Raw genomic sequence first — 23,070 nt, 5'->3', positions numbered from 1 at the left:
ATATTCACAAATGATTGAATGCTGATTTAGGATAAAGCAGAGGAAGGCAGTTAAGTATTTTATTTCTTTCCTTTTTCATCAATTACACAGCTCACTTTGCATAGCACAGAGACAACAATCTGTACTTTTATCAGAAAACATAACTTTAAATAGATATTAAATGCTATCAGTGCAGACAAACACTTGTGGTTGAAACTGAGGAATATATTACAGTGGCCCATTAGCGACAGTGTGCTACAAATTCTTAAAATACTTTAATCAAATGACAACACATGATCTACATTAGCTAATATGTTGCTAATAAATAGTTAAAAAGGTGATACTCAAGCTCATCCTCAAAACATAAGGGAAGTGAGCCACAACACAACGGATGAACAACTTGATTTGATTTTAGCCGTGAAATCTGGGATTCTGTGCAATGTCACAACCAAAGCTCTCACGTTGCTTACAAACAGGAAGGAATTCTATTGGTGTCAATTCAAAATCTTTAATAGGGCCCTAATTTTAACACTCAATAAGAGTATGTTGATATAAACAGTATTGTTCTCGTTTTGAAAATATATTGTCATACTGCAAACATTGAATATACTGCCCATCCCAAATGGTCTGTCTCGTTTCATTGTCGTGTCATGTTGTGGCTTCACTTCCATTGTGTTGTGACTGGATTTGCAGAGTTTTTTGTTTTGTGTGTGTTTTGAGGATTTGCATCACGTCTGTCAAAGTATCTCCTCTCATCTCCAAGTATCATAACTATGCCTATATAGTAAAATATTTCATTGAGTTTAATTGTTGGATGAAATGCATTTGTTGGTACAATCAATAAATTAATTCTTTTTCTTGGGCAGTGTCATTAGACATATTGGAAATCCATCCCAGGTTGCAAGGTGGCTGGAATGATACTTATCTTCAATCTGAATTCCTATGGCCCCAGTTTTCCTGCCATATTTACAATTCCACATTGGCAGCCAAAGAAGTCACTTCATCCATCCATCCATCCATCCATATCCAGAAATTAAGCTCAGTATTCCTGCCTCAGTGTAGCTTCAGTGAACTTAAATTTAAGTTTGAAATTGCACTCAAAAAATTAGACCTCATCATGCATAATTTCTAAATCATATGACATGAGTCTGAGGTGATTTTATATGATATATATATATATATAAAGCAGATATATCAGCTTATATATATTAGCTTATGTATGTGCAGGTATGTCTACGATTATATTTACAGATGTTTGCACACTCAAATTATGAGGGTCATGTCCTGACTGTAATATTCCGGGTTATCTGGCTAACAAGCCATTTCGGGTTTCTTAGACATGGTTCTATAAGCCTTGACTGTGCATTAATGTGAGATGGGTGTGTTGTATGTGCAGTGTGTTGCTTGCAGATCTGAGCATCCAGCAGTCTCTGTGTAGCTCATTTTGGTAAAGGGGACGGGCTCAGTCAGGGTAAATGAGGAATCCAGAGAAGGTGCTGTATTTGTTGGTATTTCCCCCGTGGACCTTGCCCCCGTCCAGCTGCACACACACTTCGTCGCCCACGTCCAGGTGCAGGATTACACTGTTGGAGGCGTAGTCATAGTTCTGATCTGCATCCTGAGCGATGGCGCTGGCCCTCACCTGAGAGCATGAAATTAACAGAAGACAATTAGGTGTCATGATTCTTTTTAATTCTTAGCTATTTGTAATAATTATAATAAGTTAATGGTTCCTAGATGAAGAAAATTCATTTATTATGTTCAGATGTTGTTAATTTGGTTGGGGGACACCTTACTGTAACCTCTACTGTTCTGAAAGTATAGGCGGAAGACTGTTCATCTCAGTTCAATATTTCTGTCTTTCTCAGGGAAAATGAGTGATTCAACGATGTTGCTGCAGTTAACTATATTGCAAATTTAAAGTTGTTTAAATGCTGATTACATGGATGATGTAAAGGGAGAAAAATGATTGTTTCTGACATTATACATTGAGAATTGACACAAGGCCCTTCACTGTGGGTTCCAAACCGAGAATCTCCACACTATTGCTTCATTATAGGAAAACGTCTGTAACTCTAAGTAACTTCTGCGTGATTCAAAACAATGTGATTTGCATAATATTGAGTGGTTGTGAAGCGAGACAGACAGCAATTACATTTATATGCAGAATGTGAGTCGCTCAATATTGACCCAGAGACCCCTCTGCTGGAGCCAAGTGACACCACTGAGAACCAAAATGGTCTTTGACTGCTAGGGCCATTCTCTCAGGTCATAGTTGTCTAGTTCATTATTATACCCTCCCTCACTCGAAAGCCCAACAACAAAGTGCTTTTTATAACCACAATGATTTACAACAACAATTCTTGACAGTAAACCCTTTACTAGCACACCCGACCACAATCACACACTAGTTCTAAATCCAAGGTGGAAAAAATAGAGTAGATATTTATCAGGTACTGGCGATATGGTGCTTGCTAATCATTAGCCCTACCCCATTACATTGCCTTTTTGCTTTTTCATCCATTCTTTTTCATAGGTGCATGGTGCTCCCTGTTTTGGGTGAATTTTATGGCTATTCAGATATACTTGCAAAAACTGGCCTTCCTTGCTATTTAGTCTGGGTCTGCCTGCCAATAGGCCCTTCCCACTAGCATTATCCATATAGCCATTGTCCTTAAAATGAGAGGCTGGTCACGGAGTCTGCTTTTGACGTGTAGCGTGTCGGCAGGCCAAGCATGTTCCTGTCGGGCCGAAGCAGCCTGATTAACAGCGCGAGGCAGTTGCTCTCCTGGGATCAGGCTTTGCAGTCTTCAGAAGTTACTGGCTGCTGTAATTACTAACTACACAGTGATACATGTACGTTAATGGTTTCCTTTTCTGTAGCAACTGCGATTAATAAAGGCCACAGAATTCTGTGGTTAAATAAAATGACACAGTATTTGTAGTGTATCCATTTCAGATTAAATTCAACAAGAAATCAGAAGGCATGATAAATACAAATGCTTGCAAAACAACCACAATTGCATAAAATACACATGCATTTTAAATACACATGAAAACAAAACACGGTGAGAAAATTAACAATTGAATTGGCTGTAACAAGGTAGTTATAAAGTGACAATTACAAAATATCAGCTAACTAACAAAAGGAGAGGTCTGTGTGTGGTCTGTGTGTGGTCTGTGCTGACATTACATTGGAAACGGATGCTGCATTAATTTAACCTCCTTTGCTTCTAGTGCACACATTTCCCCCATTTTATGTGAAAGTAAAGATTATGTGAAACAGACCTTGTTCTCTCAGAGATATGGATACGACAGGCTTTATGTCAACCACTATGTTGATTAATATCGAAATGGGAGTGTAGTTCTGCCTGCTGTGCCACCCTGAGCTGACTTGATCTCCATTTGGGCCCTGAGCAAGGGGCCAGGGCATTTCATTATGGGAAGGTTGACCTTCCATTTTATATGGAGCCAGCAATATAAGAAGAGCAACAGACCAGGAAGGGAGGGAGGTAAATAGCATGAATGCCAGTTGGATGCTGTGATGCGGATATCAAGAGGTGAAGATGGCTGGTACTGGTTTGATATAATTGAGGAATTAATAGAATTGGGGGTAGTGTGGTCACTGGTTCAAATCCCTCAACTGGCAGTTTGATTTTGCCATTAGGCCCTTGAGCAAGGTCCTTAACCCCAGTCGCTCCACGGACCGGCTGACCCTCTTAGTAACTCCGGATAAAAGCATCTGCTACATTAACTGTTAATGATCCTGTATGAAGTCTTGTTTTTTACAGTTTATTCACTGGTAATAAAACAGACAGAATTCATTGCCAGTGATCCAGAGAGACCTGGGAATGGAAACAAGGTAAAAGTAGCTACGGGGCTTTGACTGTAGCAGGTGTGGCACAAGGGGGCTGAAGGGGCTTTGGAAATTGAACCTATTGGACATGGAGACTTTTGGAAATGGACTTCCTGTCTCCAGAGGACTAAACAGCGACATGGGACAAGCGTGACTGCAGTTTGGAAATATACTGTCCTGACACTCCAAAATGACAGTGAGGAGGTTTCACTGAAATGCAGTAATACGCCTGGAATACCAAGTGAATACCAAGTGTTTATAAAGGGATTGAGTCAATTTATCCAGTAATGTGACAGATCACCACTAAAGGGATTTTTTTTTTCCTTTGTAAAAGAGATGTTAAGTTTTTAGAGACAGTCCTTTATACTTAATGTATATAGTCAAAGATACACATATTTGGATCAATAGTTTTAAAATAAATTTAACTGATAATTTTATATATTAATAATCACCTTATGTATTACAATTCCCAAAACCAGAGTAACTAGAGAAAATGAATATAAATGAACAAAACACAGATTTCAGGGAACTGGAAAATTGTGTTGCTCAGTTTTGTTAATTTTTTAATGGTAGTCCTATTGTGTGGTTATTTAAACATATTCGCAATGTTGATTGAAATTAGTGCACATTAATATAAAACTGATATTAGGCTGCTGGAATGACCTGTGTGGTTACATGAAAATAATCAACACCCATATGACATCTCTGAACCAATAAGAAAACAGAATTTGCCAAAGCCACGGTATAATTGGAAGTCCATAGACATCCTTGGACAAGGGTGGGCAATGTTACCTGTAAAGGGCCGCTGTGTATGTAGCTTTTTGCTGCAACTCCCTAATTAGAGGACTGATTGGCTGAAGAATCCTCACACCTGGGTTTGAGCAGCTGACCTAAAGGTTATCCCAAAAACCTGCATACACACCGGCCCTTTACGGATAAGACTGCCCACCCCTGCCCTAGGATTATAAGCAATTTTTCTGGCCAGTCCACTATTTATTTTAAACTATAGCCCCTTTTTAAACACTTGTTGAAAGTTGGTCTCCGTTGTTTTAATTGACAGAGCATTTACTTACAGAAATGTGTTAATAAAGGTAGGAGCCAGGGCTCATTCCCCATAAAGGCTAATTATACTTCTGTGGAAGTCTGTCTGCATCTAATTCCAGGCAGATATTTTTTCCACACAGACACTGGTCTTTATGAAACACGTTCTGACATTTTTACTGCTGCAGGGTGAAAGAACTTGACCTTTAAGAGATCTATTAAAGGAGTGTGTGACATGCAAAGAAGAAAACTAACGAGAAAGACTGAAGGTATGGGCAGAAGATGGGTATGTTAGTCTGGATTAAGGACTTTGGAAATTACCAGTGAAATATGTAAGACTGTGACCAACAAGGAGTCCAGGGAATGGGGGTTAACAACACAAACAAATTGATTTACTGTGGCAAATAAATTAACAAGGGACCGAGGAATTTCACATAAGAAGCTCGCATAGAGTATTAGACTTTATGTGTGCAGCTGAACAACATCCTTCTCTCGCAAAATATATTCAAAGGCTTGGTTCTACCACACTTAAGTCATATAAAATGCAACTTCTTATTTGCACAACCTCCAGTCTGTGCCTGACTGACATGTTAAGTAGAAGATTGTAGCCAAAAGGCTTACTTACCTACCACGGTATTTTACAGGACTGTAAACAGAGAAGCATGAACGTGCTTAAATCACAAAAATGTTACATTGCTAGGGTTTGACGCTATATGTCTGCATGTTACGGGTGTATTTTCTGTTTGATGGTACCTTAAAATCTACACTAACACCTTAACTATAACTCTGAGTAGTTGTTGCTTTTCATTCTGAGAGACTCTCTTTTACTCCAGACCTAATGAATGCTAACCGAATCAATTCCTTCAAATATGACAAGCCAGTCTTTTAAATAAATTAGGCCTCTGCAGCTCATTAATTAGACCATAATTATGGATACATACTATATCAGTTATTGCAGAAGAAAAATGTTACAAGATCCAGCATATTTTAACCAGTTGTTGTTACACCATTCAGTTGTTATTTATCTTGACCACTTTTATTATACAACACAATACATACAGTTTGCCTATATACATACTATAGCTTTTCTTTCCACTACTGCTTTAGACAGTAGAAGCCTCAGATTATAATATGATAGGTGCCGGTACATAATAGTGTCATTTTTTACTTTTTATGTCTGTTACTTTTCAGGATCTAGGATGGTTTATTATACACAAGGAAGTAATGGTCTGTCCCTGTCCAGCAAGGTCTCACCGGCACTCCATTCATCCTCAGATTCAGTGCAACTCGCAGAGCCTTTGTGTCTACTGCGGATGCCGTTTCCCTAATGAAAGGAATTTGTATTTCAAATGCTGGTGAACTGAAGGTTCATTCTTAGTTATGTAATGCTTGTATCAGATAAGGGGAAGAATTATTTAATAATTTTTATAATTTTTAAATAATAAAAAATAATAATAATGTCGTGCTAAATTCAAGGTACAGATTACTAGAGGCAGTAACAGTAAAGAGACAAGTTCAGGACCAGTACTGTAGAGGCAAGAGTGAAGCTGAGGCAGCTGTAGAGGCAAGAGTGAAGCTGAGGCAGCAGGAGAAATGGGTTTGATTAACAGCTATACATCAGAAATGTAACACAGAGCTTTTGAAGTTTTCCCAGAAACTGGATGGATGTCCCTCAGAAGTGGTTCTACATTTCTATAGGTTTTATAAGTATGGTCTACAAAAATTGATGAAGAGACATCTGACAACAAGGAGATCGGGAATTTGGAGACAATAACATGCCAGGGAGTACTTGGGTCCAAGAAATACCAGCATAAATGCATGAGAGGAAGGGAAAGAAAAAAAATCAAGGAACAACAGTAGAACAAGAACTGAAAAAAAAATCAGGGAACTGGAGAATTATGCAAAAGCTGACAGGAATGCAAATAAAAACATTACTGCTGATAAGAAAGCTATATTGACAGCTTGGTATCATTTTCATTGTTTATGAAAAAGCTTTTGTTAGGACTCTTTAAAAACTTCTCTGATATGATGGTGTGCCAGCCTAGCTTGTTAGCGTCACGAGGAACATCTGAATCATGAAATCATCCACATCACAGAAGAGGAACAGAATCCAGTGCACACCTTGGACTGGGACTTTGAAGATGACCTGGCACTTTCATACCATACTATATTATCCCATATTATAATGTAGAGGAACAGAATCCAGTGCACACCTTGGACTGGGACTTTGCAGATGACCTGGCACTTTCATCCCATACTATATTATCCCATATTATAATGTAGAGAACATGACTGATGTGGCAGCAACCGCTGCACAAATTTTTCTTAACATTAAAAAAAGAGATCATGACCCTCACCAGGAGAAGCAAAAGGAAAATGATGATGATTAATATAAGAAAGATGAAAATCCCCAAGGCTGACTAACAATACAGACTCGGTCAGAGTGGATGGTGACAAAATAAAAAAAACATGATATGTAGTCCTTTACCTACCATGCCAACATAATTAACAGGCAAGGCGAGGTGCCTATGAAAGAGCATGGATGGGCAAAGCAAGACCAGAATATCCACAAGAAGTATCAGGAGCTCCAAAGAACTACCCCTGTAAACCAAGGTCAGGCTGTTTAACACTAGCAGTCTTATTTTATGGAGCAGAAACATGGAGAACAACCACGCCCTGGCCTGCCTTGCCTTGCCCTGGCCTACCTTGCCTTGCCCTGGCCTGGCCTGGCCTGGCCTGGCCTGGCCTGGCCTGGCCTGGCCTGGCCTGGCCTGGCCTGCCTTGCATTGCCCTGGCCTGCCTTGCCCTGCCTGTTGTTTCCCTACTTGACCTGCAGGTGTCGCTTACCATCCCATTCCTCGTGTTTAAATCCTTCGTGATTGTTAACAACCCTCACCTGTGTCTTGTTACTCCTAGTCACAAATGTTTGGTTAATCACCTATGGCTTGCACCTGTTTCTTGTTTAATTTTAGTTACCTGTGTATACGCGTGTCTGCCTTTGCTCTGATCTTTAGTTGTTATTATATGTGTTACTTGCCAGTCTGTGGTTAGTCCTTCTGTCATGCTCTGCTGTGACACTGACAGTTATGAAGGATCCTCCAGATATGCCAATCCAGCAATCAGTAACAATGACTTTTGTTAGAGAACAAACCTTACTGGAGAAAAGGATTGGAAATACTTTCTGCAAGCCTGCAAACAACATCACTGGGCAGGTCCCATCCTGGAATTGCCAAGGCAAGAAGGGAGAGTGACCCAGAAACCCCTGATGCCAAAATCTCAAGGCAGACATCAGAAGGATGGGATATACATGGAGGGAGCTGTAAAGAAAATCTCAGGACCTCTTTGATAGCCTATGCCCCAGAAGGCGAAGTGGGTCTTAGTAGTACTAATGTACTACACTTATGAATACTACTGATCTACATGATATGTAAATTGTATACTTGTATGCTACCCTCCATCTTTTACAAGTTTATTACAAGTTAAAGGTTTCAGGTTTCATGGTGACCTGTCTGGGGACTTACATACACCCTGTAGTACTGGGAGTAATGAAGCTTTAAAACTGAAAAAAGCTTGAGGGGTTGACGGTGCTCTGTAAGTGACTGTCTGGTATGACCTAGGTGAAATTTCTACAAGTATGATCACCAATAAGTATGGAATTATACAACCAAACTGAATTTTGTGGTTTCTTGGACCAGAAATAACCTTTTAATGATTATCCTGGACGACACAGCAATGTCATCATGCTGTTCACACAATTAAAATAAAGCCTTAGCTCTGTATTCACAGAATGCATCACAGCAAACAGACAAAGCCCATTTGTAAATATAGCAATTCCTGTGGGGACTTTGTGTCATTTTCTAAGATTCCAGGACAACCTCAAATCTTGATTTTGTTTTTGATTATTATTATTTTTTTTTTTTAATTTATGCAAAGGATTGGCTACAGTCAGTGATGTTTGTTTACTAATGGGCATTTTTTCCATTAGAGGAAAAGCTGAGCTAGATTATGTTTGAAATTGGTAAGATTTAGGGTAAGGTGTTAGGGCAATTGAAACCTTATGCACTCTTGCAGAAATGCCAATATCCTAAAAGACTCCCGTTTACACCACGTTTATGATGTATTCCAACTGCTGCCATCCGGCAAAAGATACAGGAGCATCAATCAAGGACTAACAGACTGAATAGTAGTTTCTACCCTGTCGCGATCAGGGCGCTGGATGACAATCACCTTCATACAACTTGAGTGCAATACATACTATCACGTGCAATATGTCTTTCATGTGCAATAAGGTGTTTTTTTAATATAATTTTTTAATAATTCTTTGACGCTGCAAGGATTGCACCTGATTTTGTTGTACCTATTACAATGACAATGAAGATATTCTGATAAGAGAGTTTATGTCTGGTTAAATAATTGAATTATATGAAAAAATAATTAATGGGGAATCAGTGTTCATTTTAGGGTGAGGGGGGAAGGGTACGATATTTCATCTAAAAGCAATGAATGATTTAACAGGGGGAGATGGCTGGAATGACAATACCTTGGTGTACAAGACGAACCTAATGAGTGGCAAAACGTCTCTTCTGATCTCTTTTCACAATAATTTTCACATTCATTTAAAAAAAAAACAAAAACAGACTTCTGATTCACCACCACTGCAAAATTCATTCAGTGTTAAAAGTAGTACAAAGTTTCATAGATTTGCCAGTGAAATGGTGAGCTGCGCTAATTTTACTCACATGGAGAGAAAATACTATATTTGTCTTTTCTCTTTTTTTCCTGGGTATATATCTATGCCATTTTTGGCCTTGGATATGAGCATGGGGGATACAACACGTTTGTGTGTGACCCCATACAGACCTTATGCATAAGCTTCACAGGGTCTTTAATTTTTCTCAACCAATCCACCTAATCTGTGCTTTTCCTTCCTGTGGAGTTTTCTGTTGAGCGGACTCTTTCTTTCATTAATTAGTCTTCTGGGATTGGAGGACTGGCTGACAAGCTCTGTCAGTTACGTGTTCCTTTTTTTATTTTTGTCAGGTGTAAAGTGACAGGTTCTGCAGATGTGTTGCCCTCTATTGGTATTCAAGGTCACATTATAGCTACTAATGAAACTGTCTACTTTTCCCTACACTAATAAAAGGAGAAATTAGTGAAATTTCATGATTTGGTATATTTTCACTGTATATTGCAGTTTATAACTATAGAACAATGTTTATTTTGTTTCTGCTAATAATGATTTGTATTGTTTTTCAGTTTCTGATGTGTGGATCACAGTTGGCAGTTTCTCCCCCAGTTTGTCACCATACCATAAGCCTCTTTGAACCATGGCTTCATGGGAAATAAAGTGACCTCTTTTATAAATGTATACTTGCAGTTTTCTAAAAGAATTTGTTCTTTCTCGTAATTGTAGTATAAAGCACTGAAAACCGCTTGTATCTTCCATAGATTCAGAAATCTGTTTTGGTACTGGTCTGGTAAATTTTGTACTGGATCACTATGGACCATATTGAAATACTGACAGCTATGCAATGACATTTCGGATGTTGTGAGTTAAGGTTAAATTACCTTAGCTGAGCAATTCTGAGGAGTCAACCAGTAACAGTAGTATTCTAATTGACTGCGGTCCGATGTCAGTACCAGAACAAATCTGATGGCTGGGCCCAAGTTTTTCATATTGGGGGGGGGGGGGGGGAAAGAGAATATCTATGCTGTTGTTTAAAGACATTGATACCAAACAAGACCTAAAAGAACACAATACACTACTCAGTATTGTACAGCAGCAGCACACCACAGAAAGAGAAAGACACATCACCTGTGCTTCAGCACCACACAGAAAGAGAAAGACACATCACCTGTGCTTCAGCACCACACAGAAAGAGAAAGACAGATCACCTGTGCTTCAGCACCACACAGAAAGAGAAAGACACATCACCTGTGCTTCAGCATCACACAGAAAGAGAAAGACACATCACCTGTACTTCAGCACCACACAGAAAGAGAAAAACACATCACACGTGCTTCTCCACCACACAGAAAGAGAAAGACACATCACCTGTGCTTCAGCACCACACAGAAAGAGAAAGACAGATCACCTGTGCTTCAGCACCACACAGAAAGAGAAAGACACATCACCTGTGCTTCAGCATCACACAGAAAGAGAAAGACACATCACCTGTACTTCAGCACCACACAGAAAGAGAAAAACACATCACACGTGCTTCTCCACCACACAGAAAGAGAAAGACACATCACACGTGCTTCTCCACCACACAGAAAGAGAAAGACACATCACATGTGCTTCTGCACCACACAGGAAGAGAAAGACATCACCTGTGCTTCAGCACCACACAGGAAGAGAAAGACATCACCTGTGCTTCAGCACCACACAGGAAGAGAAAGACACATCACATGTGCTTCTGCACCACACAGAAAGAGAAAAACACATCACACGTGCTTCTCCACCACACAGAAAGAGAAAGACACATCACCTGTGCTTCTCCACCACACAGAAAGAGAAAGACACATCACATGTGCTTCTGCACCACACAGGAAGAGAAAGACACATCACCTGTGCTTCAGCACCACACAGGAAGAGAAAGACACATCACCTGTGCTTCAGCACCACACAGGAAGAGAAAGACACATCACCTGTGCTTCAGCACCACACAGAAAGAGAAAGACACATCACCTGTGCTTCAGCACCACACAGAAAGAGAAAGACACATCACCTGTGCTTCAGCACCACACAGAAAGAGAAAGACACATCACATGTGCTTCTGCACCACACAGGAAGAGAAAGACACATCACCTGTGCTTCAGCACCACACAGGAAGAGAAAGACACATCACCTGTGCTTCAGCACCACACAGAAAGAGAAAGACACATCACCTGTGCTTCACTGCACAGACAGCAGCAATGTTGGCACAAAAAGCAGCAAAAGGCACAAAAAGCAGAAAAGCAGTTCAGTGCAGGTGAGTTTGATGTACAAATTTCTCCCTAGATCTCCTTGGTCTATGGCAGCACAAACACTACAGGCTAATGCTAAAATATTGTCAGAAGAAATACCACTTTGTACCCTTGGTTTGTCAATGAGGCTGTACCCTCAAGGGTCTGCCAGTTGTACCCTAGCTGTACATAAATGTACCTTTTAGTATAATTTAAAGTACAGAAATGGATGCTGAGGAACATTTGTGTACCATTTGGGGTACGTTGATGTTGTTAGTATCTCAGGGAACATAACTGTACTAGAGATGTACCTTTTTTTTCTGGTGTACAGAATAAAACTTTATTCGTCTTTTAAAAAGCTGAATCTGTCAATCTAGGTGTCAAATCACCTCAGAGCCACCCTACATTAGCTGCTTAACCCATTAGGTGCACGGTGTATAGGCTGTTGGGTTACGGTGTCACATCACTTGCCACCTGACTGTATAAAATCACAAACTATCATTCCACTCCAACAACCAACCTCCTCCATCTACCAGCTCTTAAAAATATAGCATTTTATTACATCTAGTTATTCACTGAAATGTGCATTTCTTATATTTTCTACTGATGCTTTAATGGGATAATCTTTTGTAACGTCTTTGGGTGCTGACACTGCTGAGGGCTATCAATAATAGGCTGTAGTGCAAAGTCCATCAAACAGCAATAGTTATTATTATTATTTTACCCTTCATAGGCTTCGTCTGCCTTTGATCATTGCAATGGAATTCTTGCACTGTTGTTGGATAATTAATTTTTATTTTCGTTTCAGTTATCCATGGTTTACCGTGGTCAAAAATAAAATGGTGAAATGTATAACAGTATGCTTTTTCATTGTGCCTTTGTCCTTTAAGGACTATAAAAAAGCATAATTTACATTGCACCATCATCCCTTGATACACAATGTTTTTTCATTTTGTCATCTCTTTTGAAGGGAATTGAGCTAAATTGAGAGAATCCCTTTCATTCGAGAGAGTACAGTACTGTATAATAATGTATAATGTACTTTCTTATTACTGAATTTAATTTTGGTAATTTCTTACTCTGCATAATTTATAAATTACCACATGTAAGTACATTAAAATTGTGTACTTTAGGCTATCCATGGTGGGCCCTGGAACGTATCATTTGCACATATAAGGGGAGCTACTGTATAAGGTTTTCAGTGACTACTTAGTTTAGAGCAGATCTTAAATACCCAGCTCTCTGAAACTACTATTTCTCTATCAGACCCTGTCACTGGTTCATCTTATAAATTTGAGTACCAGTGTTCTCACCATCCTGTTCTCCTCCCTGTCTCTTGCCTTTCAGCCCCATTGTGTCTAATGCCTAGTGTGCTTTACCTGTTCTCTGAACTACTGCTTAGCACACTGGGCTGAGTGTGTGGTATAGATTGTAACCCTCTGATTATGGGTTTGAGGCTGGTCAAGGACCACTCTCATCTGTTTATTTATATTTATTGGTTTTGTTCTACAGTGTTTGTTTTCTTTTCTGTTTTCCCAGTTATAGGTTGCCTTGCTGTTTTACTGCGGCCTGTTCTACAAAGCGGGGTTACTGGCTTATCAGGGTAACTTGTCAGAATGAAGGTACCACAGTTTAAATGGACTTGATATTCGTTCACTTACATTTTGCCCAGACTACCTTAAATCCTTACCCCGATAAGCTAGTAACCCCGCTTTGTAGTTCAGGCCCCTGTTCACTTCTGGTCTAGTTTGTATTATTTTGCTCTCGAAATTATCATAGTGTATTCCCAGAGTGTTGGTTAGGGTTTTCTAGTTTTAGTGTTTGTAGTATTCCCTAGTTCTACTCTTGATAATTGTTCCACCTGTTGCTAAGTGTCCTGCTCCTGTTGTAATTGGTTTTTTTGATTTATGATTTACACCTATCCCTTGTTTGCCCCGAGTTTCTGTGTGTATTTAAGTGTCTGTTCTGGTTTTGTTTGTTGATGGTTTATTGTAGTTGCATGTCTGTGAATTGGATGCCTGTGCTAATGTTGTTCTGCTTCATTTCCCAAGTTCTGCCCCCTATGCGTGTTATGGTTTATTTAGTTTGTTAATCAGTGTTTTTTTTTCCCTGTTTAGTTCTGACCTCTCGTGGTCCTTTTGTTTTGTAGTTTACCCCAGTGTGTCCTGTTTTCTTTAATAAAACCCCTTTAGTCTCTGAGCCGCAAGTGAATCGTCCACCTTTTTCCTGTCCACCTTTTATTCCATACTGCAACACTCACTGACAGCCCTGCCCTAGAGCCCTTTACCTGTGCACATGTTGACAGCCAGCTACCTTTGGTAGAGGATATGCAAACACCCATATTCATTAATCACATGTATATTTATGCTGTTTCTCCACTGCTATCTTATATTCAGAAAGAAACGTTCATCCATCTTCCAATTGGTTATCTTCTCAGACATCAGAAATATTGGCCAATAACTAAATGAAAAATAATATAATTACTGTTATATAATGTTGTATTTATAGTGGGGAAAAGGTGGCATATCTAATGAATTATAATTATTATTTGAAGCTGAAAGGGATGAAATGGAAGGAAGGCTTTAAAGAATTTGGTATTTGATATAACAGCATGAAAAAGGAATGATTTTCCTGCGTGGTCATGTAGTGCTATGAGTTATTCAACGACTTCAAGGTCTCTAACAAATCAGGGTTTTCTTTGCCATAAATATACTGACTTGATTCTATTCTGGCTTAGTTTACTAATGGAAAAACAGCATTTGTTGCTTGACTAAAACATCACTATACTCACTAACTCATGGATCACAAATGAAATTGTGAAGTTGATCTTGAGACATGAGAAATGAACACAAAAACACAGCCAATCACAATCAAAATCACAGACACAGAATCATGACAAGTGATGTCTGCCATATAAAATATTCATATAAATACTAGAAATGCAGTAAAATGACACAGAAGTACACAGACACATTCAGTATGTCATTCTAACCTGTCCATTCTTCTTCAAGTCTGCCCACATGCTGGTTCCATCCCCTCCTCTCATCAGAACGTGGTAAGTGAAGTAATAGGTGCCAGGCAGGGGGCAGGTGAACTTTCCGGTTGTGGGTTCATAGTAATTGCCCACATTGGTGACTACATCATCAAACTTAAGCACCTCACTGCCTTCGTGCTGCTTCCTCAGACCAGCATAGAAGGCGATCTTTGGACTGTAAGTATGGGTGTAGCCACCAGGGCCAGGTCCTGGGAGTCCAGGTGGGCCGGGCTTGCCTGGTTCTCCAGGGGGCCCCGCTGGGCCAGGGAGGCCTGGAGGTCCACGATATCCTTGCTTCCCCCTTCGGCCTATGAAATCCGGTGCTGGGGAGACTGCAGCAAGTTCCTGGCTGTTCTGTGTCACTGTGTATCGGTCACACACCATCTTGCAACTCCCCAACATTTCATAGTGGGTGCCACTACCGAGACCTCCTGATTTTGTGTTGTGAACCAAGAGGGGAATGGCAACTAAGAGCACCAGAACCATGGCTACACCTACAGCAGCCCCAATGGTATGCTTTCGGCAACTCAGCCAGGAGGCAGCCAGCGTGAAAAAGATTTCTTCGCCTTGGGACGTAATGGTGCTGGCTGGACCTAACCACGTGCACAGAGTGGCCCAGAGACCATCATATGAGATAAAGAAGAAATGGAGGAATGAGACATGGAATTGGCAGACGAATTAAAGAAAAATATAGCTAAAAGAAGAGATATAAAATGTCAACAGGGAGAAAATATAGAGTATCAAAGAAGGGGGGTGAAAATTTGAGGATGAAAGTGAAGAGAAAAGGTATGGATTGAGGACTGATAAGACAACCTGTAAAGGTCTGGTGAAAGTAAAGGACAAAAATATGGGTTAATAGGTGGAGAAGTGGGAACACCAAAGAAATAGTGAGGCAAGCTGTTTTAGGGAAATGGGGAAAATGGATGTTTTCTGCACAAGAATCTGGCTTTTGTTTTGTGAGATGCTGCAAAAATCAATGGGAAAAAATCCTCAGTTAAGTGTGACAAAATCTCCATTTCTCCATTTCCTTATCTTACCTTGTCCACTTGCTAACTTCTTTAAAAGGCACAACTCTTTATTCTACTACTTCCAGCATCAACTTCTCCTTGATATTGTCTTTTTCAGGCTTTGTGAGATATCTGCTATTTCCTTTCCAGCCAAAGGTACTGGGGTATTGTTGGTTGTAGCAAGAAGATCTGGGGTAAGAAAAGCCCTTGAGATAGGGATCGTGTTAAACCGTTACTATTTCGATATTGTTCGTATTAAATTACCAGTTACAGATTACAATACAAACATGAATTCATTTCATTGGATCCGTTTGGACGTGTTTTTTTCCAAAAAGGGGAGAAAACAAAACCAAAAAGTAAAATTGTAAAATATTTTGCGAGATTATTCACTGTTTCACCTCAGTGTTTTTGGCAGAAGCCCTGCTGGAGTCCGAAGCAAAGTACAGTTCTGATGATGGTTGTTGCCGAATTCTTCAGTCGAGTGTCTTTTACTTTTTATCTTTCAATCCTTCATAATAGCACATCTTGTGGCACCTTAAATCCCCACACGTTGAGGAAAAATAGGAGCTTATTAATGAAATCCCACGCTCTTAATTGTTGCATATTAAATATTATAATTAAGTAGCTTTTATACACGTATAGATAATATATATTTAAAATAACGTTGTTCATATTTATACGTTTTATAAAAAGCGATTAACGTAATGAAGAGAATAATCGCTCCACAACTGCACTGTCACATAGGAAGACAGACAAGCCTAAGCCATTCCGTTAGGCAAGTATAATCATCAAAGAAAAGAAAATCCACAAGTGCCTAAATGTTTAGATGTAAACAGGCCCTCACTTTTACATCTTGTAAAATGAAATGAATGTTGCGTATATATTAAAAGCTTATAAAAAATATTTACTTAGATCTTGGCTATTCAAATAGTTATCATTTCAATAAAAAAAACCAAAACGTGCGTTTGTTTTATTTATATTGTTCAAATTGTAAAGAGATGCATTTATATTAAGTATAAAAGTAAAATGACACATCTATTTTACTTGTTTTAAGAAAAAAATGAGAAACGAGAGATATATTTTATGAATTGGTTTAAATTTACCTCTATTCATTTCTTATGCATAATTCTCCTATATTCACGCACCAAATCGCTCTTACCAAGCATACATACTACTTTAAACGGATAACAAACTGTCTTACCTATTCTCTGTCTGCATGTACGTAGCGACGATCTTTCTCCCGTCTCCTTCCTTTCTTGCCAGCGCGCTGCAAACACGCGAAGGCTCGTCTAAAACAGAAACGCACGCAGATATATTGTTGAGCGACTTGAGCCAAGGAGAGCGTGGAAGAGTAAAACAGGTTGTGGAGAAATCCCGAGTTATATGATGGATGCAGCAGCTGCCTATACACACACGCACTCACACACACACACAGCCGCGGGAAAAGATTAAGACACCATGCTTCACTCATCTCTCAATTTATGTGTGTGCGTCTGTGGAAAAAAAATAATTAATAACATATATATTATTTATGTTTCTCATAAATAAAAGGCTTCCTCCTTGCTTTATGGGGCTTCAGTCCTGCTTGTAGAAGCTTGATACAAACTGTCCTAGGAGTGCACTTCACACCTGCACTTAATGTTTCCCATTCCTTTTGAAGGTTACTTGAATTGACAGTTATCTCTGGCATTAGAACGTCGCTTCTGCCCTTTGCCTCGCTGGTTTTAGGTTATTTCCAGTGTCTCCTGCTTCACCTTGTTCTTGCGTACTGCTGTCTTTGACCCTGGAATCAACCTGCTGCTCAGCGTAGCCTTCTGGCAGCATAACCACGATTAAACCAGGATTTTAAAATGCAGATTTGTTTAAAAACAATTTTTTCCATGGCATTTTTTTAGCCAAGGGAAATATACATTTCATGTACAGTGAAATCTCCCTTATCCGGACAGTCTAGGGTTGGTGCGTAACAGAGTGATAGGGGAAGGGGACGTAGAGTAAGGGAACAACAGGGTGCGATGGACAAGGGAACACATGTGGACAAAGGGGTATTTTTTAAATATATTTTTCTGTTTTTATTGACACGCTACGGACACAGAACAAATAAACCCGATGCAAAAGGACTCAGGAGTGACTATAGCGAAAACAAAATCCAGCCTCTGAACGCAACCCAAAGCTAACTTATCTAAGTGCAGAGAAAACAAAAAACACAACGACAAATTCTATACCTTACTCCCTATTCAAACAACGGCATACAACACAAGCTCCCTATGCACCTCACACACATACATGTAGGGTAAACATATCCTTATGGGGACCGCTCATTCATTTCAATGGGAAAAATGCTAACGCTAACTATGACAACCTTAACCCCTACCCTGCCCTAATCATAACCATAAGTAACCTAACAAAATACAAGAGTTTTTGCATTTTTGTTTTTTCATAGCAGTCACCGATTTTTATAAAATAGAGTTTTCCCTTATGGGGACCAGGAAACCGGTCCCCATAAGGGAAAAAAAACGGATATTTATCACGTTATGGGGACATTATGTCCCCATAAGGATAGGTAAACCCGCTCTCACACACACACACACACACACACACACACACACACACACACACACACACACACACACACACACACACACACACACACACACACACAGATCAAAGCGTCAAAGTCCGAGGGGCGCGTGAAGACGTTAACCAAAAACCGGGCGAGAGTTCAAAACCAAATAGCAAGTAAACCAAAGCGAAAATCAGAAATCCTATAAACCAAACAAATCATACACAGCAATATCCATCAAAGAAAAGCAAACCAACAACAGTAATCATATAAATTAATCAAAATAAGTGAGCAGAGCTCCCGAGACATCGGACATTCGGAAGACGGAAGTGACGAATGCCGCATATGGAGAGTCGTGGGCGGAGTCTGCACGTGGAGGCGGAGCGAACGTCGAATGGAGGGCGAGCTAAAGGACGAGGCTGTGGGCGGAGTCTGCACGTGGAGGCGGAGCGAACGTCTAATGAGGGCGAGCTAGAGGATGAGGCTGTGGGCGGAGTCTGCACGTGGGGGCGGAGTCTGCACGTGGAGGCGGAGCGAACGTCGAATGGAGAGCGAACTAGAGGACGAGGCTGTGGGCGGAGCTGAACTTACAGAGGCGCGTAAAACTGTGCGAAATGCATGGCTTCAAAAAGGAAGCGTAGTGTCATGTCCGTCTGAAAGAAGCTCGATATCATTACAGAGATACGAAAAGGAAAATAACACAGAGTTGTTGCAGACCATTTTGGAGTGGCTAAGTCTACGGTAGGCGATATTTGGAAGAGTAAAGAATAAATCATCCAGCTCACTTGATGCTGGTTAAAAACTGGATAACCACTGCAAGAATGAAACGGGATGATTCGCTAGCTCAGACTGAAATAACATCCTATTATAAGCCTTGCACCTCATAAATATCATGTAGTCTGTATGTGTACACATGTACATATACGTTGTTCTGTACTGTTCATGCATTACGTGCATCCCTCGGTCCCATTCTGCCCGGATAAGGGAGGTTTGACTGTGTATTCGACGTTAAATTAAAAATTAGCTTACCAGGATGATGTATTCATTTGAATATTTTTAAAATGACTAAATGAATTGGTAACCACCAAAAAAAAAATGGGTACGAATTAACAGTTACATTAAGTAACAGTCCTTATGATTGAATGGGATTAATACGAATGATGTAATTTCTTTGTATTTTTTCATGTAAAAGTTGCCACCATGCTCCGGCATACTTGGACAGCTGTGAGATGTTTGTTGTTATGCCCTAGTGTAGCCAACCATCTAGAGTGAAATTAGGCAGCACAAACACTTTAAAAATACTAACAGTTGGTGTCAATACAGAAACTGCATTACTTTTCATGTTTCAGTTCCACTATCAAATCCACTGTTTACTCATTTTCCTTTTATTGTGAACCATTCTCCTTCAGTATTTGCGATCCAAAAAAAAACTTATTTTCTGTCAAGGTAGATGGTCTCTGTTTCTTTACTTGATATAATTTTTTGCTCTCCTTCAGACCAGGGGTGAAGAACCACAAGACCGATGTCCTTCCTAGTCAGTTTGGGGAGGAGGAATGTAAAGGTGACCCATTAGTTTGTGGAGGAAGTAGAGGCACTGTTAGGCTTTCGTTGCCAGTGATGCAGTGTTCTTCGACCAGGAGAGGTTCTCTGAGGTTTGCACCCCTAAAAATTTGGTGTTTCTCACCCGCTCTACAGTAGTACCATATTATGATCAGTGGGGGGTGTTGGGTGCATGATTTCCTGAAGACGATGATAATCTCCTTTGTTTTGTCGACATTTAAGAGGAAATTGTTGCTGTTGCACCACAAGGCTAGTTGGTTTACCTCATTCTTATAGTTGGTCTCATCATTGTTGTTGATGAGACCCAGCAAAGTTGATCATCCTCAATCTTGAAGAAGAGGTTGGTGCTGTAGTTATGGGTGAGCAAGGTGAAGAGCAGGGGACTGAACACACATCCTTGGGGCACCCTTGTGCTCAGTGTGATGGTGCTGGATGTATTGTTGCTAACTGCTTGTAGTCTCCCAGTGAGGAAGTCCTGCAACCAATTACAGAGAGATGTTTAGTCCCAGCCGGTCGAGTTTCAATATCAGCTGTTGAGGATTGATGGTATTGAATGCTGAGCCAAAGTCTACAAACAACATTGAGAGTCACAAGAGAGTCTTTAGATCCAGGTGGGTAAGGCCGTAGTGGAGAGCAGAGGAGATTGTATCATCTTGCCTTGTTGGCCCAACATGCAAACTGAAAGGGATCCAGGGTGTTGGGAAGAATGGGGGTCAGTGAGACAGGGCAGTAGTCTATGAAACAGGATGGAGATGCCTTCTTTGATACGGTTGATGGCAGTGGCTTTAAAGCATGCGGGGACAACAGCCTGGCTCAAGGAAGTGTTAAAAATCTTTGAGCGGACCTCTAGGCCGTTTCCCTCCGTCTCCTACAGCCTGAAATGTAGAAAGGCACAGAACAAACAAGGATCAGCGATGATAACTACAACAGTAAGGGAGTAATAGTGGCACTAGCAAATCAAGTTTTCCAGTGTTTAATAGCCATCAGGCTTACTGTTGCAATCTAGGCAGTAGCATTACTGGCTCTGAAGGCAGTGTTCTGGTCCCTCAGCAGATTGTGAACCTCCTCTGTCAGCCATAGCCTCTGATCAGCCCATTTTTGATGGTCCTGGTGTCACATCGTCAATGCATTTGGTGATGTAGGCCATGACAGTCTCTGTATATTCCTGGAGGTTGGTTTGTTGATTGTAAGTGACTGCCTGCTTGACCGTGCCCCAGTCTGTGGTGTTAAAGCAGGCCACATCTGTACCTGCTTCCAAACTGGTTTAATTGCTTTCACCCTTTTTATGCTGGTATTAGCATAACAGTGCTGTGGTCAGAAAAGCCAATGTTAGGGAGGGGTGAAGATCTATATGCTCCTTTCTGTGTCGTGTAAACCAGGTCTACAGTATAATTTCCTCTTGTTGGAAAATCAACGTGCTGGTGTGTTTTTTTGGAAGCACTGATATAAGGTTTGCATGATTGAAATCCCTGGCTGCAATGAACACTCACACAGGTTAACTCCTCTGTTTACACAAGTGAACAGAAACCACAACCAAGTCAGTGTGCTTGGGCTGGGCGGAGGTTCCAGAGCTTGGGGGGGGGGGGGGGTTGATGCCTCGGGTTCAAGGACGAAAGCAACAGGGGGGCTGAACACGTGGCGTCCTGGACGTCAGGAAGCAGGGTGAAACCTTGCAGGCCAATCAGGATCAGGGCTGAGGAGGAAACAGGACAGAGAACAAGAATCACTCACTCAGGTAAGCATGGCTCTTTTAAGATGTTGGTCCTGGGTGCAGTTGATTCCCAATGATTAGCTGTCCTGCTCCTAGGTTGGGATGACAAGTTTCAGTCCATGCTAGTAGTAATACTAACAATTTAACCTTATCTATTGGTTAGGCCTGATGTGGTTATGAAGAAACATTGCTGTAAAATAAGTAACTTTTATGTAGAATTCAGTCGAAGGATGTCAACTTTTTAACATTTTTACGGTCGTTTTGAGCATGTGAGTCACATTGACAGCAGGTGCTATTCATATTATCATAATCCCCCTTGTCAATCATCAAGCCACTCCCTGACATCTGGAAAACAGTCCTTGTACTATTATTCTTAAACAGTGATGGTGTATGGGGAATCACCAAGCCAATTTTTATGTGCAAATGCCAGTCAAGCAGCTTGCAGGCCTTCCCGGCCTTCTCTAGAGAACACAGCAATGATGTGCCAGTTGAATAATTTAGCAGCACTGCTCCACTAAATCTCAAGGGTCACAACCTTCTAAAGTGAAGACAGGAAGCACAAACCAGACCCCTCAACACTACATGCTGTATCATCTTATTTACTGCTTCTCATGTTGACCAGCTAAAACAAACTCCATAATCTCTGAAATATATTTCCATAAATAAATCAATGGAAAAGATAACAGTGGCTTTGTAAAAAAAAGTTCGTCAAGTTTTACTTACATTAAAACCAACAGGTATTTATTACACAATATGAGAATTTTGCTATATCTCTTTATAAAAAAATATCACCTGTTTTTTGTGTTTAATCCCACCTTCGGTGGTGCTTCAGTAATTTGGATTAAATACCTTTACAAAATTTTCTGTTTACAGTTTTTACACACTGAAAAGAACCCTCAATATTGGCAAACGCATACAGTTCTTGATTACACTTGGTTCTAAAATGCTCTCTGGGTGATCAGATCGCAAATGGACAAGTTTAAATGACCACCAAGATGCAGTGCAATCCAATCACGCAAACCACGTGCCGAGGTGGTCTGGGACACATTTGACCACATTTCTTTTGTAAGTGTAAATGCTAATGCATCATAATGTATCCACAACAAGAACTTCACAATAACTGTGTGCGGGGCAGTAACGAGATCTGAACGGAAGTGATCAATGGACACCTCGGAGAAGCCTGATAGACACAATTGAATACATCCAAATGTAAACAGGGGCTTAAGGAGTCAGACTTTTAGACATATTTGTGTTTTTCTATAATAGTCCCTTGCTCTTGCAAACAAGGAAAATGTTTTATGAACTTTTATATATTTATAGCCAGGGATGGACAAAACTGGTACACAAGTACGCATTCACCTTTAAAAATCCTTT

General features: G+C 40.3%; 1 protein-coding gene across 2 annotated transcripts; it reads right to left on the bottom strand.

Annotated features, from left to right (window-relative positions):
* On the bottom strand, nt 1-17,614 carry LOC111853892 (complement C1q-like protein 4). Of its 2 annotated transcripts, none has more exons than XM_072701871.1 (4): nt 17,495-17,614; nt 17,067-17,154; nt 14,817-16,399; nt 1-1,621 (listed from the first exon to the last, which is right to left on the bottom strand). In XM_072701871.1, exons 3-4 carry the CDS (start codon nt 15,342-15,344, stop codon nt 1,442-1,444), a joined length of 708 nt encoding a protein of 235 aa, XP_072557972.1. In that variant the 5' UTR covers nt 15,345-16,399; nt 17,067-17,154; nt 17,495-17,614; the 3' UTR covers nt 1-1,441. The 2 variants fall into 2 exon arrangements, with proteins under 2 accessions (XP_072557972.1, XP_023687058.1); XM_023831290.2 differs by lacking the exon at nt 17,495-17,614 and having other exon boundaries at nt 14,817-16,054; nt 16,264-16,399; nt 17,067-17,216.
* Nucleotides 17,615-23,070: the final 5,456 nt, after the last annotated feature.

This window comes from Paramormyrops kingsleyae, chromosome 18, assembly GCF_048594095.1.
Source record: "Paramormyrops kingsleyae isolate MSU_618 chromosome 18, PKINGS_0.4, whole genome shotgun sequence".
Lineage (NCBI taxonomy): Eukaryota > Metazoa > Chordata > Actinopteri > Osteoglossiformes > Mormyridae > Paramormyrops > Paramormyrops kingsleyae.
This window is presented reverse-complemented; position numbering and strand designations above follow the sequence as displayed.

Excerpts from the sequence above, each read along its gene's own strand:
- LOC111853892 (XM_072701871.1), bottom strand. The coding sequence starts at position 15,344 with ATGGTTCTGGTGCTCTTAGTTGCCATTCCCCTCTTGGTTCACAACACA. Across the intron at positions 1,622-14,816 it reads ACTTGAAGAAGAATGGACAG|GTGAGGGCCAGCGCCATCGC; the intron begins GTTAGAATGACA and ends TCATGCTCTCAG.